Source organism: Agelaius tricolor, unplaced genomic scaffold, assembly GCF_023055355.1.
Source record: "Agelaius tricolor isolate 1412-34295 unplaced genomic scaffold, bAgeTri1.0.p SCAF_16, whole genome shotgun sequence".
Classification (NCBI taxonomy): domain Eukaryota; kingdom Metazoa; phylum Chordata; class Aves; order Passeriformes; family Icteridae; genus Agelaius; species Agelaius tricolor.
The window spans coordinates 14,682,179-14,699,352 of NW_027269276.1; the positions used below are offsets into that span (position 1 = coordinate 14,682,179).

General features: G+C 41.4%; 2 protein-coding genes across 3 annotated transcripts in view; one reads left to right on the forward strand and one right to left on the reverse strand.

Moving 5' to 3' along the window:
- The window catches only part of LRRC49 (leucine rich repeat containing 49), a 40,687-nt gene extending 33,605 nt beyond the window's left edge, over positions 1-7,082 (reverse strand). The window contains exons 1-6 of one of the 2 annotated variants that reach the window (XM_071441663.1): positions 6,820-7,082; positions 6,107-6,169; positions 5,660-5,747; positions 4,435-4,534; positions 3,648-3,851; positions 2,279-2,345 (exon numbers count right to left, since the gene is read on the reverse strand). In XM_071441663.1, coding sequence (XP_071297764.1) covers positions 2,279-2,345; positions 3,648-3,851; positions 4,435-4,534; positions 5,660-5,747; positions 6,107-6,169; positions 6,820-6,873 — 576 coding nt within the window. In that variant the 5' untranslated portion in view covers positions 6,874-7,082. The remainder of the gene's footprint in view (positions 1-2,278; positions 2,346-3,647; positions 3,852-4,434; positions 4,535-5,659; positions 5,748-6,106; positions 6,170-6,819) is intronic. The other variant, XM_071441662.1, reaches the window with a different exon arrangement.
- A 2,454-nt stretch (positions 7,083-9,536) lies between these two features.
- Positions 9,537-16,997, forward strand: LARP6 (La ribonucleoprotein 6, translational regulator). The gene is made up of 3 exons (XM_071441664.1): positions 9,537-9,822; positions 13,708-13,900; positions 15,005-16,997. Exons 1-3 carry the CDS (start codon positions 9,623-9,625, stop codon positions 16,073-16,075), a joined length of 1,464 nt encoding a protein of 487 aa, XP_071297765.1. The 5' UTR covers positions 9,537-9,622; the 3' UTR covers positions 16,076-16,997.
- Positions 16,998-17,174: the final 177 nt, after the last annotated feature.

Here is a 17,174-nt window from a genome sequence, read left to right on the forward strand (position 1 = left end):
CTCTTTACCACTTTGCTAAGCTTTAAGATTAACTCTACTGAATTGCCTGTTTCAATTATGCATGCACACATGAAGGTACACCAGCTTTTCATATGGGCTATTAGGTAAGAAACAATACAAGCTATTATCACTTCTTTTTGGATGTTTCAAATAATACTGATATAAAATAAAAAATAAATTAGTACACAAGTCAAAGTCTACTTGTAAATACTGAACAAAAACATTATTTATTTTCTCATTCACTTTTATCTTTGAATAATTCACTATGAAATAGAATTCAGAAAAAGGTTTTTATGCACCAAATAATCACCCATCAACAATTAAATTGCACTAATTAAAGCTGCATCTTTTAAAAAAAAATCTGAGATTAATGAAAAGAAGTTCATACATGAAAAAATCAGATTGCATAATTTTACTTACAGCTTGAACTTCTGGAAAGAAAAATGATTCATGGAATTAAACAGAACACAGGAAATTACTCCAATACCATTTCATATTCAAAGCATTCTAGAATAAAATTCATGTGTAGAGTCCCTGAATAGACACAGAGAATTGTATCATATTCCTGTGTTAATAACAGTTAATCTAGTGTATTTCCAATACCTTGCCTATAACTGTTAGGATTTAACTGTTCAGTGTTCACCTGGGATCACTGGTAACATATGAGGCACTGGACATCACAATGCTCAATTATTATTTTCCTTTTGCTGAACACCACTGAGATAAGCCAGGCTCCAATTTTCTGATCTGTTGTTTAAACTGCTACATTCTTAAACATGAGAACCAGATTTTGAAGTTCTCAAAGCAAATTATGCTGCTGAAGTCTGTTCTTCAGAAATTTGTAATGTAGAAGAAATACCTTTTAAGATAGACAAGAAGGCTGCCAAAAATAAAAACCCCAGAAATTTAAATAGTTAAAGGAGCTCCCTTATTCAGTGTTGTATAAGCAAACAACAACAAAACCCAGCCTTCAAAACAAGGCACTAGTCCACTAAGATGTATCCCAAACACAACATTTCTTCCCTTCATTTCTTCATTAAGCATTCAAAAATAACTAATACTATGGGATGGCAGATTGGTGTTATAAATTTTGAATTCCTCAGAGGCAGGGAAAAAAAGAACTTTAACAGGAAAACATGCTTATCTTTGAACTAGAAAGGAAGAGAAAGATAATTTATTTATGGAAGATAAGTTCATAGTCTTTATTTGGTCTTGACATGAAAAATACACTAAATCTACCAAAAAAGGTAATAACTCCATAAATTTAGATGTAAAGGGCACAATGTTTGGAAATGATGAAAACATTTTGGAAATCAAAATAACTTCCTAAACTCCAAGATTTAATGTTAATTCCTGATATAGGGTAATTTGTTACATTCTCTGTGTCAAAGTAAGCCTATCATTATGAAGTTGATCCAGCAACAACCAGCCTAAAACTCCTAATAAAGTTGCAATTAATGTAAATAGTTATATAGATACTTAAAAAAAAAAGTCAGATCTACATCACTTGTAAGAATTGTGCAAGATGTGTTTCATTTTCATTAGTGATTCCTTCATTTGTGCTGGGAAAGTTGCTGACTGCCACAGCTGTAGCATTAGTCTGCAAGTATTTTTATCAAAAACAGAACCCCCATCAAATTTCCAACAGCAATACAAAAAGGACTGTGTTGTTCAAGCAAACACTTGTGAATGGATATATTTGGAGATGGCCAAGACTCCAAGGGCAATGCCATCCCCTGGTCCTAGAGTGCCTCTGCCACTGTACAACGTGCTCATTGTTTGACTAATGGCATTTAAAGAAGCCACAAACTTATTGCATGGCCTATAGTCCCTACAGGGCTAACTTGTCTTTTTCTTCTCTTTTATATGTATGTAGGGAATCTGGTTTTGTCAGACCACCAACAGTAGAAACAGCAATCAATCATACCAGAAAATTTTATAGCAGTTCTAAGGGTGTGTTGCTTGAACTACAGCACAACTGCTTGTGGCAGGTTACTGTTGTGTAGGTAGGAGTGCCATCACACTCAGCTAGCTCAGCATGTTAATCACTGTAACCTGCCTCAAGTACAACACTGAAAGCACAGGTGTTCTTAACAGACTGCTACAAAGATTCAAGATAAACATCATGACACCTTTATTAACTTACTGACTTCTGTGACCTCAAGAGCTGCACAACTTGCCACCAGTCCCCCTTCATGAAACAATACTTTGGTAAAAGACACAGCAAATACAGGATGCCTACACAACAAACATAAGCAATCAAGTTATTGTACTGTACCTGATTTCCATGAAGATCTAAAACATCAAGGTTTTTTAGGTTCTCCAGATTTGAGATCTTCTTTATTCTGCAAGATTTCGATTATGACAATTATTTTTAATATTAGATTAAAAGTATCTTTCATTTTCCAGCCAATACAAAATAAAGCCTTTTTTTTCTGACTAACAAGAGTAACAGAAATATAACAACATCTTGAACCATGAAAAAAAAAGATAGATAAATGAGAATGACTTCAAGACTATCACCTTCCTTTCTAACTGTCAATAATTCAATAGCAGCAGAATTTATGGGACTCTTCTAGAAAGAAAAGGATGGAATGCTTGCTCCACTAGAAACTGAAGTCAAAAATTTCAGTGTCTTAAAACTTCTCTGTCCTGTCATATTTTGTTAGATTCCAAACCTAGGCTATCATATACCCAACAGCATCATCTACTGGCTGATGACATTAAACACATGTATTAAGCATTTGCTTTGAGAGTAATCAAAGATCACACACAGGCCAAGTGGAAACAAGTTGCTAACAACTCTGTCTGATGTGTAGCCACTCACTCACCAGCGGGCCAAGTCCCAACCACCTCAACACCACACTCCTAAGGTAAACTGCAACCAGGGTGGTTATGATAAGGAAAATAATTCCTCAAAGCACTTGAAAATTGTAGTACCCACATTTTCCTATAAACAAAAGTGATTTCTACAGGTGAGATTTTTAATCCAAAAGCTCTTAGCTCTAGTAACATATGGCACTATTGAAACTTGTCGGTTTTGAACACAGGCTGATCTAGGAGGTAAACTCTTTATAAGCTGCACATAACTGAAATCTGGCCACTAGTTCTCACTGAATATAAGAAAATGAGGAAAATTTAAAAAGTCAGAGCACAACCTTTAGATGTGTGAGCAATTCCACAGACACATGTATTAAATTAAAAAAATTAAAGGCTACAGGACTAAAAGCAATAAATAAACATTAAAATCCATGACTCATCTGTCTGGTATGTTTCCCAGATAAATACATCAGGCAGAAATATTTTTATAGGTTATAAATAATCAATGAATAGTACATTTGATCTGAAAAGACATTCCACAACATGCCACACAAATCTAAGAACATATTTAATAATCAATCAGAATAGAAGATGATATGGGAACATGTGAAGTACTTTGGAAATGTTGCTTAAATTTACTAAGAAAGGAAGTTGTGACATGACACACAAAATCTGTGTGCTTCCTCAGTGGGATCTGACACTTAGCTAATCCTAGGGCTGGTCTCACTGGTATGACAGAACATCACAAACTGAAAACTGCATCAGAAGCAAAGGGAAATCACAGTTGTTACACCATAGGAGGTGGAGTGCCCTAGTTAGGTTTTTACCTGTTCTTTCCCAACAGAAGGACTCTCAGGGATCTCAAAGTTGAAACCCCACTTATCTCTTCAATCTGATTATCATATAAATCTAAGAAAACAAGATGGTGAAGATTAGAAATATTTTGGATACGAGTTATAAAGTTATGCTGGAAATTCAAAAGACGAAGATGATCTTCCCCATCGATAATTGGGCACACTGTCAGTTTTTGCCTGGAAGAAAAAAGAAAAAACAGAATACACAAGTAAGTAACAAATCAGTAATCCACCTGCTGCTCACTCACTCTGACTGAACAGAGAAAAGTATATCATCTTGGTTAAGACAGCATTAATTAAGTTTGTTAATTCAATTTTATAGATAAAGCAGAAACTCCTGCCTATTAAAAAATTAGCCTGAAAACACAGCTGAAATACTTCCAAAATTTTCTGAAGCCCTCTCCTATTAGAGATTTGCTTGTTACACTGAAACTACAAGGAAGTTTTGTGTTGTGACCACACTAAAATTCCAAGAGATGTGGCCTCGCCCTCTGTTAAGTTTTTCTTCAGCTATCACATGAACAGCCTGTTCAGATGAGAAATCTGCCTGCCTCAGGTGACTGCTGCATGGATACACTCATCACAAGGACACTCTCAGAGCACTTCTCCATGGGACACAGTTCTTCTCTCAGAAACACACACACAGCACACACAGACCCAACAACCCAAGCCCACCACTGACTGCAGCACCAGTGGGGCACTCTGGTCACTTCAGACCAGGGGCTGAGGCTCTGGGCCGTGTGCTCTGCCACCCTCTCACCTTTCCAGGGTAAGTCTGTCTGAGTTCAGGATTTTTTCTTCAGCAGTACGTTGCAATACAGGAAATGTTATTGATGAACTGCTCCCAAAATTCGTGTTATCTATTGGAAAATCATACAGAGAACACATGAACTACTGCTCTGTAGGTGCATGTCTTGAACTACAGGTGATAAAAGCAAAATTTTCTTTCTTATAAAAAGTAAAGCATGAAAGGGCTTTTTGCCTCCATTCAGTACTACAATTTATCAGTTTCTTTCCTGATGTTATGACTATATCCCTCTACATCCTCTTTCCAAAGTACATCTATTTCTTTACTTAAAGATTCTTGTCAACAATTTGTTGTAAGCAGGTATTTTGTAAATGCCTTTATTTTTATTTGAATTACCCAATGATATTTTAACATAAAATTGTAAAATTGTTTCACAGTTTCAGTATCTGAACTTAAAGAACTTCAGATAAATTTAAAGACATAGATCAAATAGATGTTGATAGAACTTGAAAAATAAAGCACAAATTACTGAAACACTCCCGCTGAGTCACAAATAAATGCAAAGTCTTTCAAAGGTAAGTGCACACAACACCTAGTAATCATTGGTATTTCACTCCATTATCAAGAAACAGGCACCCCTTGAAAGCATATTTATAAATTCATCCTCATGCATTTCATTAATATAAGAGGAAAAAAGGGAGGATGTCTAAAAATGCCTACAAAATTAATCAACAAATGTGTTCTGTGAGCTTTGGCTTATTTAGAAAATGATCCATTGAAAAATATTGGTGACAGCAATGACAGCACCAATATATTGCTCTGCAAAGCCAAGAGCATGCAAGTAAAATAGAAAAACTATCGCTCAACTATCTCTCAATATCACAGTTCTAAATTAGAAACTAATTTTGTCTAAACATATTAAAATGTCAAACATCCAGTAAAATGTTACTTTAGACAATTGTGTGGCTATTGAGGGAATATAGAGTAGGGCACTTGATAGGTTGTGGCTTTGTAGATAGCAGAAAAAATACTCTTCCATAAGGGGAAAAAAAAAGGATGAAAAAAAGCCAAGCAGTGGGTTCAGGACACGATGCAACAGTAATTACATTGAATTACTGTAGCCAAGTAGGAAACACTGTCATTCTTATATTTTGTAATCATGATACAACCTTTCTTTACTTTTTAAAGAATAAAACAGATACAAAAGACAAACAAACCAAACTCATTGGAATTTTACCTTGTCTTCCCGAGTAGTTTTTTTCCAGATCATGCTGCAGAAGCCTATTGTGGAAAGATGACTGCTCTTTATTTATTCTGAATTCAAACTGTAACACAATATTATAGACAAATGTTAGGGTTTTCAAATGCAAATAATATCTTTACACAAACACAACCTCAGTACTAACAGCTCTCAGGAATTAGAGGAGAGAGGTACAGACAGAAGATCAAGAAATTATATATATGATTTATTTATATATATATATAAAGCTTATGGCAGGCTATAGTACAACCCCATATTTTTAATAGGGTTAAATAAAATAACAAAATATTATCAGATACATTCGATATTGTAAGTCAACAGATGAGTACTGAAAAGGTAATTCCTATTTGAAAGCATACAAATGTGTCTGTATCATACAACTACATTTGATAATACTACTATCCAAGAAAAGGTAATAATTACTGGTTTGGTTTTTTCTGGTATTGATGAGGTCTGGATGACCAGCTGGAGACCACAATTATTAACCTGCAAATTGGAAGAAAATTGAATTAAATGCTACCTTTCTCAGAAGTATCAATACAATTGTTGATTGCAATATTGATATTACATATCAATAGAACTGCTTTTTAAATAATAAAGCTATTTGCAACAGCAAAATCTGCCAAGGAAGGAATTATTTTGCAAAAATACTATGAAGAATACATCACAGCTCCAAGTAACACAAAATTTTTCGTTTACAAAAATCACACTGGTTTTAGCTTTAAAAATACACTGAAAGCATGACTTCCATGGGGATACAACTCTCAGTATGAAGAAAACAAGTATTTACATTTTAACACGCTTTGTATTTTCAAAAGACAAAACATGCTGGTCTTTGAGCTAGATTTATGCGACAAAAACCGAGACGTCCCCCAGGAGCACAGAACCGAGCGGCTCATCCATGCACCTCCCAGCGCAGCACAAATGATGTCGGGGCGCTGCCGCCCGCCGGCACCCCAGCACCTACCCCGGCACCCCCGGCACCCCAGCTCCGCAGCACCTACCCCGGTGACCCCCGGTGCCCCTCAGCACCCCAGCCCCGCAGCACCTACCTCGGTGACCCCCGGTGCCCCCGGCACCCCAGCCCCGCAGCACCTACCCCGGTACCCCCGGCACCCCAGCCCCGCAGCACCTACCGCTGAGGGCGCGGCCCGCGGGCCCCGGCCGGGCCGGCCCTTGCTGGGCACCATGGCCCGCAGCCCCTCAGCCCCTCACGGCCCCGCGCAGCTCCTCCGCTCCAGGCGGCCCCTCAGGGCCCCGCAGCCTCAAGCAGCCTGTCAGAGCTCCGCGGTGCCAAACAAGCCCGCACGGCCCCGCGCCGCCGCCCTCCTGTCGGAAATGGCTCCGCCGTTACCGCGGACACCGCGGCTTCCGCCCCGCCCGCCGTCTGGGGCGGTGCCGAGGGGCGGGAAACCGTGAGGGGTGGGAAACCGTGAGGGGTGGGAAACTGTGAGGGGACGGGGACGGACGGACGGATGGATGGACGGACAGATGGACGGACGGATGGATGGATTGACGGATGGATGGACGGACGGATGGATGGATGGACGGACGGACGGACGGACGGACGGACGGACGGACGGACGGACGGGGCGCTCTGTGGTAGTCCTGCTGTGCGCAGTGTCGCCCACACCCCGCTGCCTCACAGTAAAAAGCGGCTATTATGATTGTATTTTTCTGAATTCTACAAGCAAGTGGTTGTGTGTGAAAACCCGTGACAGGGCGAGAAGCTGGATGGTTCCTGTCGTGCCTCGGGAAGCTGTCTTCTGTGGGCATAGGCTGGTCACTAAATGTGACAGTGACAAAATGTGAGAGTCAACCTGCGCGAGCTCCTGGTGCTGATCCCGCGGCAGCTCCCGGAGCCCAGAAGCTCCTCTGATCGTAGTGGATGCTTTTAAATACACTCATCAAGAAATTCATGGTAGGAGAAGTAACGGTGTGGCTGTCAGTGCATGGAAGGGCTGTGAGTTGCCTCATGGTGTTTTCCCTAATCAAATCATGGAATCATCAAGGTTGGAAGGAACCTTTAAGATCATCAAGTCCAAATGTTAACCCAGAACTGCAACTGTAACCCCTAAACTACAAACCACATGATCCAGTGCAGATCCAGACACTCTTAAACACCTGACTGGGCAACCTATTCCAATGCCTGGCCACACAAACAAATAAATATTCCAGCTTTAGCTTCTCATATTGTCATTTTATTTTCCATCTGCTGGAAAATGCACCATAAGAAATCTGTGCAGATTTGGGTTGTGCAGTTGAGGTTCATGGGTTTAGGATGTTTACTGGGTACCAGTGAGCCATGGGTTTCCCTCTAAGGGACTTCTCTACATTAATACATTTAGTTTTAAGTTCTGCTATGTTTTCAAATACTGCTTTATCTCTACTGGAAGTTGAGCATTATAGAGCACTGTTACATTAAAAGGAAAATAAAACAAAACAAACTCAAAAAACATCAGTCTGGCAATTTCAATGGAAATCTAATCAACAGTGTTTGAAATTACATCAGTCTTCATCTGGTCAAAAGCCAGTTCTGTGCTGCGACCACTGGTAGAACAAATAAACACATCTAGTGTCCTTTGCTATAAAATCAAGTTCCCTCAACCTTGACAGAAAGATATATCAGATAAACTGAAAGGTCTCTCTCAAACATCATTTGGGTTAGCTATTTGGGTAGCATGAAATAGTTCTTTGTTCATACTCCTGACCTTGTTTGTGCCCAGGGAGGCAAACAACTTCCATGAACTCATACAAAATCTGCCCACAGCCCCTGTCCATATTCTTGCCTAGAATGTGTAATTCGTGTTTGTATTTCTGCATCCACTGAAAAAAAAATAGCAAAGTGATGCATTACCCAAGACATAATACAGAATGTTCCATCAGCAGAGAACTAGAGATTTGGTTAGTGGTGCTTGTAAGCGTATTTCATAAACAAAATACTTTATTGCTTAAGGCACATTTAAAAATCAGCCAAAGCCTGAGGCAGGGCAGTCTCAAATGTGTCCATGCCAGCAAACCTGACTCATGAGGACTGTTTGCCACAGTAATGAGAAGAACTGGCCATGAGTGCAGTCTCACTCTTTGTCCATCCAAATTTTTAAGAAGAAAATATTGAAGCAATGCAAACATAAACAAGAATGCCACAAATGAAACTGTGACGTAAAGATCATTTAGCAGTTTGGGTACAGACAGTATTGAAAAAAATCTTCCTTGAGTGAAGAATGAGTATTTAGATGGTAAATTGAAAAGCTTTTGATTCTAATATTTAGTACATGAACTGAAACAGAACACTGTAGTGGACACTTAAGTAGCTGGAACAGTGCACTGAAATATAGTGCATTAGTCTTAAGTTCAAAATAATCACTGCCTAAGTGTTTTAGAAAGAGGGCCTCTATTTTAATTAGTTCTTAAGGAGGGAATGTTTTTATTCTGTGTAAGTGCCATGCAGAACTATAGAGGAGACTCCTCTGCAAAACCAGCACGTATCCAATCAAATCCTTGTCCACTCGTGTATCTTATTTCCAGATCTCACCCTCGGCATTTAAACCACACTTACCCCTGCGAGACCTTTTTGACTTTCAGAAATGCAATGCTCTGGTCAGGGAGCGGCGGCGCAGCCCCAAGGCTGCACAAGGAGAGGAGCAGCCGAAACGCTGCTTTCCGGCGAGGAGCCCGTTGTTTTCTGGCGAAACAAAAGCAGTCCCTGCTCAGCCGTCAAGGGAAGGACTCCTCAGCTGCCCGGCGGGCCCGGGGGCGGCATGGCTGGAGGAGGGTCGGACCCTCCCGCTGCCGTGCGGCCGCGCCGGGGGAGTGGAGCTGGGAGCGCCGCCCCAGCGGGAGGGGACAGGGGGGGACAGGAGGGGAGGCGGCCGGGCGGCTGTCGCAAGCCGGGGCATCGCGGGTGTCGCGGAGGGCTGATCCCGGCCGGGGAGCTCCATGGCCCAGCCGCAGCCGGCCGAGGCCGGGGCCGAGCCCGCCGGGCCGGAGCTGCCGGCGGGGAGCGGCCCCGTGCAGATCCGAGTGGCCGTCCAGGCGGCCGCCGAGGAGGACGAGGAGGAAGAGGAGGAGGAGGGGGGCGGCGGAACGCGGTGCCCCAGCTGCAGCGAGGAGGACTCGGGGCGCTGCGGGCGTTCCAGGTGAGCCCCCGGGCAGGGCGGGGCTGTGCGGGGCGAGCAGCGGGGCCGCCGCGGACACCCCCGGAACGGAGCGGGCCCGGCTGATGCAACGCCGAGGGGCGGGTGGGAGACGCTGGAAAGCCTCCAGCGCAGGCAGCCGGCGGCCGGCAGGCAGCTGCCCGCAGCACCGATGGCTCCGCCGGGCTGCCACCCACCCGCCCCCGACGGGACTGCCGGGCCCGGGGCTCCCCACAGCCAGAAACGCCTGTGATGCCCCCGACATTTCCAATTCACTGCGTTTTACAGAAAGATTTTGGGGGTCAGCTGTAGCTGTGATTTGGAGTTTCGCTCTGGGGTTTGAGGTTTTGGTTTTTTCTCTCTTTTTGCCCGTTTTGGCTGAGTGGCCTGAAATAGCTTTGATGCTTATCAGAATCGCTTACTTGTAAAACGAACATCCAGGATTTTTGTGCCAGCAAACTGCAGGAAGACAAAGATCTACTAGTTGTAGTTCATCCTGTGGTCTGTAGTAAAGCTGCAGATGGAGTCATAAATTGTCACATAAAAATTTAGGTACAGTAGCAAGAAATTCAGTATTCTATTTGAACATTTATTGTTTCTAACTGATTTTCTAACTTCATACATTGACTCACAATGAACTGCAATGTAGTATTTTAAATTACAGAGGGGTTGTAGGGGAGTGAGAAATTTTCTGTAGCTGCCAAAACTGTCAACTATGGACTACAGAAACAGGAGTTGAACAGAGCTAGGCACAGTGCAGGTAAGGTTTTTAGACTGAGTCAGCTTAGTTATTCCAAAATCATACGTGACTGTTGTATTTTTATAAAAATGTACAGTAGCCTACAATATTGCATTCCATGTACTGATTTCTTAGAATATTATTTACATTTTTTATCTATGATAGTACTACTTGTGAAGAGCTTCTAGCCCTGGCCTAGACTAGGAATAAAAAACATGGTTATTTTTTCAAGCTTTGGAAGACAATAGCTCTTAAATATTCCTAAATGTCACCTATTTAATCCTCTGCAGCAGGTGCTGTCCTCAGAAATGTTTGCTGACAGTGTTGATGTATATTCACTTCTTGTGGAGGTTGCCTTTTTGTAAATGGCCTCTTCCTGATCAGGAAAGGCCAGAGGTATTACCATGGAGAGAACTCTAAAGACTCCACATCAAAAGTAGGTGAATGGAATTTACACATGCTTCTGCCATTTACATATAACCCTACCTAAGGATTTCCTTTTTTGGGAATACAGCATCTGATAGGAAATTATTTACAAACATTTGGAAAATTATTAGGGATGATCTAAAACTGCTGGGAATGAGCCATCTCTCTCTCCAGCTGAAGCTTGCAGACAGCTTGCCATCAGTAGGCACCCAGTGCTGTATTCATGGTTTTGTTGACAAATGTGGACTGCCCTTGAGTGACTGTACTCTTGGAACTTATAAATTACATTGTCACATTGTGTTTATTAATGCAATACTTCATTCATTTGGAGACTCAGCTAAAACTTTTCAGAAGGTTAAATGCTATCCAAACAATTTAATATATTGTGAGATATTTAAAATTCCAAATCTGCTCTCTCTGTAGATATGTTTAGTTTCTTGTGTGACTAATGACCAGATGAGTCACCGTGCTGAAAGATTGTTTTTCATTCTGTTTTACGAGCATATCATCACAAAGCTCTGAATAAAAAAATAAAGTTGTTAATAACTACTAGGGTTTGGTTCTTTGTCAATGTTGACTGAAATTATTTATCAACTACTTTTGTAATACGGTTGATACCCCAGAGGTGCTACAAATTGATCATTATCACAAATTAACATGGAGCTAGTTACAAATTTCTGCATTTATGGAAGGTGCTATTTCCATGCAGCATTTAGTGAGGGCTGTTGTAAGAGCCCATAAGATTTTGTAAAAACTGACATGTCTGCCAAACATAGAAATAGTGTATAGGTCAAACTGTGACCAATATTTGAGAGGTGAAATGTTTCAGCCTGATTCAGTGTGACAATGCTGTAGGTCTCTGCAAACATGCAATTCATTTTTGTTGTTTTCCAAAGCACAACACCCCTTTTTGTCTCTAAACAAACACCTGCAAATATCTCTGCTAATAAATCCCTAAAACAAATGTAATCCTGATCCAGAACTAAAGGCAAGCTTTTCCTAGCAGAGTGTGGATTTGCAAAAAGGCTGAAATGTTCCAAGCTTCTTGTACCCAGACTAATTCTGAATCAGTAGTAAATGAAGTAGTGGGAAGGGATTATCATGAATGAAAAACAAACACCATTGGTTTTTGCTTTCTTCTGAAACCAGCACCCACAGCTGGGTATTGGATATTTTTTACCATCCTAATCGTAACTTCATCTATCATCCTCCACTTCTGGCTTTGCCAAATAACAGAAATTCTTTGTCTTGGTCTCTCATTCTTGTCATTCCTTTGAACTGTACCCTATTAAAGGCTAGGGAGATTTCTAACAGGGAGACTTCCAGGACTATACAAGTGTCCACATATATCAGATGTGTTGCCCTATCATCAGAAGAACCTTAACAACTAAACGTAAGCTGTAAGTTTCAAAAAGCCAGGTGCCAGAGAACTGCTGTAAGTGGTGCCAGCAGCAGGCAGAGTCCTGTGCAGAGCCCCCTGACCTACCCACTCTCTCCAGACAGCAGCACAGGCACAGCACTGCAGTCACTGCCTCTGTCACCCCTGCACAGAACTGGCCAGGGCAGGGGATCCACCAGGCTGCATCCTCCCTGCCAGATCAGTTTCACAGCACTCCAGTGTGATGCCTGCTCCTTTTCCTAAGGATTCCAAAGCCTGAAAAAGCTAGTTAAAGCAATTTTGGGGAAATGCATGGCTCCTTCTTTTCATTCCTAATGTACCTGGCAGACCAAACTAATACATGATTTATGGGGTAATTAGTGGATGATTTTATTTTCTTTAACATAAACTTTCATGATGATCCCACAACAAAACTAGACCACTAACAGCTTGAAAAAATGACTCTGACTTAAGACAGACTCATTATAGTCACCTGTAAATGGAAATTTCTATTTCAGCAACAAACACGTTGCTGTAACTGCACGTGGCAAGATGTTTATCTTGAATCCATGGCTGCAGTATTTTTTGAGGAATAGAATGCTCAACAGTGCTCCATTTTGCCCAGGTACCCAGACAATAAGATGGGAGGTAAAGAGAAGAAATGAGAATGACCTCATGAGGTTATTCCTCAGGAGGAGCCTGCCTGTGCACATATAAACCTGTTCCTGAGGTACATGAGCTGGCAGGTTTGGCCCCGGTGCTAAACTGCTGGTTATGTTACTCTGTCACTCTGGAAGTGACCTATAAAATGTGTAACAGTCCTGTCAGTCCTCCTTACTCCCTGGATATCAGCTCCTGCATCCATGCAGTGAAGAGGCTCAAGAAATCATGACTGCATCCAGTTGGAATATTCATTCTCTGGTATGTGACACTACTCATGAAGCACATAAAGGACGGGCCTATGTTTAATAGCTTCATACTGAAAAATATAACACTGTAACTGGAGGAACTTTGTATAGTACCAAGTGCCAGGGCACCTTCATTTCATGTTTTGGCAGAGGATTTGAGTTGTCAGTGCTTTCAAGCCATTAGTGTAGAAGTCTCATCGTTCTGCACTGAGATCAGCTTTTGGAATGAGCTCAGGAACTCGAGTCCTTGTGCTGACTGGAAAGCTTCATGCTCTGAGCTAGCCTGCTGGCTCTGCTGGGTGGGTGATACCTGTCCAGTGCCCACATCTAAAGTCAGTTGGAACCATAATGGGCATGCCCTTTCATTTTGAAAGGCTGCTTGAATCCACTAATAGAAGATGAAGATCTGTTGATAAAATGATTTAACTGTTTTCCAGTGGTGGAGAAAATGACGATGACGCTGACCAGAACTGGAAACCACCAGAAAATGACCTGATCCAGAAGTTAATAGCACAGATTGAATATTACTTCTCAGATGAGAACCTTGAGAAAGATGCCTTCCTTCTGAAGCATGTGAGAAGAAATAAGATGGGCTATGTCAGTGTTAAACTCCTCACTTCATTTAAGAAGGTAAGCTAACTTTTTAAGACTTGAGGGATCTTATGCAAGCCTGATGAATCTAAAAACAGTAGAAGAGATTAAAGTAACATTTTATACAGGCAACTTTATAGTCTTTGTCTTTATCTGCCTGGTTTTGCTATGATGGTTATGTTTGTAGTCATCCAGAACTTTCACTGCTGAACTTGTTGATGATTGGCTAGGGAAATAATTGGCTTAAAAGCCTGTATGCTTTTAAATTATCATTCTTTGAGACAGGAGGACATTAGATAAAATTAATTTCCATGGTAACTACTTATGAACAGCTGGGTAGTCCTGGTAAAGTTACATTCCTGTCTCTGAGAAGGAACAGTGAATCTGACTTTTGACAGAGAACTAAAAATGAAGAGTAGTATAAAGTATCTGGTAACTGATGTCCCTTAGACTTGAAGTGAGTTTTATTATTTTTTCTTTTTTTTTTTTCTCCTTACATTAGAAAGACCTATATAAATCTGTAAGTAACTGATTTCTAGAGTTACACTAGAAACACTTTGTCAAGCTTCTAAATCTCATTGTTTTGCAGAGTTATTCAGAAGAAGGCACTCTCTCTCACTCTAGAAGTTAAGGCACTCTCAATTTTGTCAGGTCACTTCAAACAGATTGGTAACTGATAAACTCGTTATAAACATGTAATGAAAATGGAAAAGTTTGTGGTGTTTTTTAGACAGAGATTTTTGAGGGAGGAAAGATCATTTCAATAGAATAAAGACCTACACTTAACAAAACTTCTTGTTTGGCAGATGTAACATCCATAGAACATACATTTTGATCATGGTTCAGGCCTAGATGTGGAATGACCAACCACTACTTGAGCAGGCTTTCAGATGTAGTAATGATTCCCAGTTTGAGCTTTAGTGCCAGTCTTGTTTTCATTTGATTCAATAGGACATGAGCTTTACAGGAGCTCACTGATGCTCATTACAGCACAAATACTGGGTACTTTCTCACTAAGTCTGCTACATGAAACTAAAATCCAGGGTTCTGCTTGTAGACTGAAGCCTGCATCTGCCTTAAAATACAGTGACTAGTTTGATTGGGTTTGCTCAGTTGTGTGCTTAACCTGTGTCTGTCCCACAGGTGAAACACCTTACCCGTGACTGGAGAACCACAGCCTATGCCTTGAAGTACTCCAGCACTCTGGAGCTCAATGATGATAACAAAAAAGTTCGTAGAAATACTCCAGTTCCAGTGTTTCCAAGTGAAAATGTCCCTACTAGGATGCTACTGGTGTATGATATCCACATGATTTCTGAGCTGCAGGCCCTTAACAAAGAAGAAAATGGATGCATGCAAGAAAGGATAATGGAGCATCTCCTCAAAGCCTTTGTAACTTTTGGTGTAATTTTATCAGTTCGTATTCTCAAGCCTGGCAGGGATCTCCCACCTGATATCAGGAGGGTCAGCAATCGGTACACGCAGCTGGGAACCCAGGAATGTGCAATTATAGAATTTGAAGAAGTAGAAGCGGCCGTACGTGCTCATGATTTCATGTGTGCCGAAAACAAAGAGACCGGCATGAAAGTTGTCCAAATAGGCATGAAACCACCAAAGAAAAAAGTTCCCAAAGACAAGAACCGTGATGAAGATACCAGCAAGAGCCTTAAGAAGGCTCGATCCCTTAACAAGAGAGTTGAGGAACTTCAGTTTGCTGGTGATGAATCTTCAGCCAACAGCTCTTCTGACCCAGAGAGCAATCCCACGTCACCGCTGTCAGGACGCAAACGTACCACAGCAAATACCACAAGTAATTTGAGCCCCATCATCCACCCAAACAACCATTTGAGTCCTAACATGTCACCCAGATCAAGTCCTTGGAACAGTCCATCTTCACTACGAAAAGTAACCAAAAAATCTCCGCTGGCTGAAGACAACAAGCTTAACGCAAGCACTAGCCCTGAAATTCCAAGGAAATACACTGATTATTCCTCAGATAGCAGCATCACTCCTTCTGGGAGCCCCTGGGTGCAGAGAAGAAAAGCCCAAACTCTGACCCAAGAGAAGAGCCCTGTCAGCAGTCCCATGTTGGTTCGGAAAATACAAAATGCAGACGGTCTCCCTGTAGGGGTGCTGAGGCTGCCTAAAGGTCCTGATGGCACCAAAGGATTCCACAATGGCTGTGAAAGAAGGAAGGCTATGAAGGGTGAATAGACTCTTCTTTAAAAACAGTTTCACAAATCAGCCAACTGCTGGTGACCAAGCCTGGTGAAAAACTGTTGCTTGAGTGACTCAGTTAAGTCAGTATTTAATTTTAAAAGCTTTTGTATTTATATAGAGACTTTATCATTTGTATATTTGTATATTTTCTTCACAGAACAGATGAGGCTGGAAGGCATCTCTGGAGATTGCCCAGTCCACCTCCTTTGCTGAAGCTACAAGTCACTGATAGGTTTGAGTATCTGCAAGGACAGACTCCCCAGCCTGTCTGGGTGAGCATTCCCTTGTTCAACCACCCACACAGAACCAGTCTGTGCCCCTTTTCCTGTTACCAGCTATGGCTGAGAAGTGCCTGGCTCCATCTTCTTTACTTCTTCTCATCAGATATTTAAAAACCTTGATGAGATTCTCCCCCAGAGCCCTCTCCACTCCAATCTAAGCAGTGCCCACTCTCTAGGGCTCACAGGAGGGATGTGCTGGCCTTTTAATCAGCTGAATCACTTAGCTAATGCAGGGCCCCTACCTGCATCCATTCTTTTTAATGTATTATTCTGAAACACCTAAGTATTCAAGCAGCCATATAAATCATTGATGTAAGTACATTATTTGCCAAGCTAGGATCCTGAGGAGCACTGTGTACTTACACTTTAGTGGCTATATTATGAAAAGCTATGGAATGTTACCAGTCTCATCACAGGGAGCTGAGGTTTTGAAGACTGCCTGTGTTTGCCTCAGAAGGAACAGAGAAACCAATGCCACAGTGAGCAATTGTTCTCACATACATCACCAAAGCAGTATTGTTCAAGACTGCTTGTCTTGAACCAGTGTACATTTTCATGAGTAAAGACTCTGAGCACTGAGACTGCTCTGTAAGTGTTCTCTTGTATAATCAATGGAAATAAAAATATTAACTCTAGATCTATTTTGTTTACTTAAAAAATAAGTTGAGCTGCACACGAATAGATAACTTAAACCTCATCTTATACCACATGAAATTCCAGTAGCAGTTACTCAAAATTTCCATTGCATTCAGGGAAAAAAATCTTCTCTGCCCCATTACTGATGGTCAATTCTGTGATGATGCTTCACTCTG

Excerpts from the sequence above, each read along its gene's own strand:
- LARP6 (XM_071441664.1), top strand. The coding sequence starts at position 9,623 with ATGGCCCAGCCGCAGCCGGCCGAGGCCGGGGCCGAGCCCGCCGGGCCG. Across the intron at positions 9,823-13,707 it reads GGGCGCTGCGGGCGTTCCAG|TGGTGGAGAAAATGACGATG; the intron begins GTGAGCCCCCGG and ends ACTGTTTTCCAG. Across the intron at positions 13,901-15,004 it reads TCCTCACTTCATTTAAGAAG|GTGAAACACCTTACCCGTGA; the intron begins GTAAGCTAACTT and ends TCTGTCCCACAG.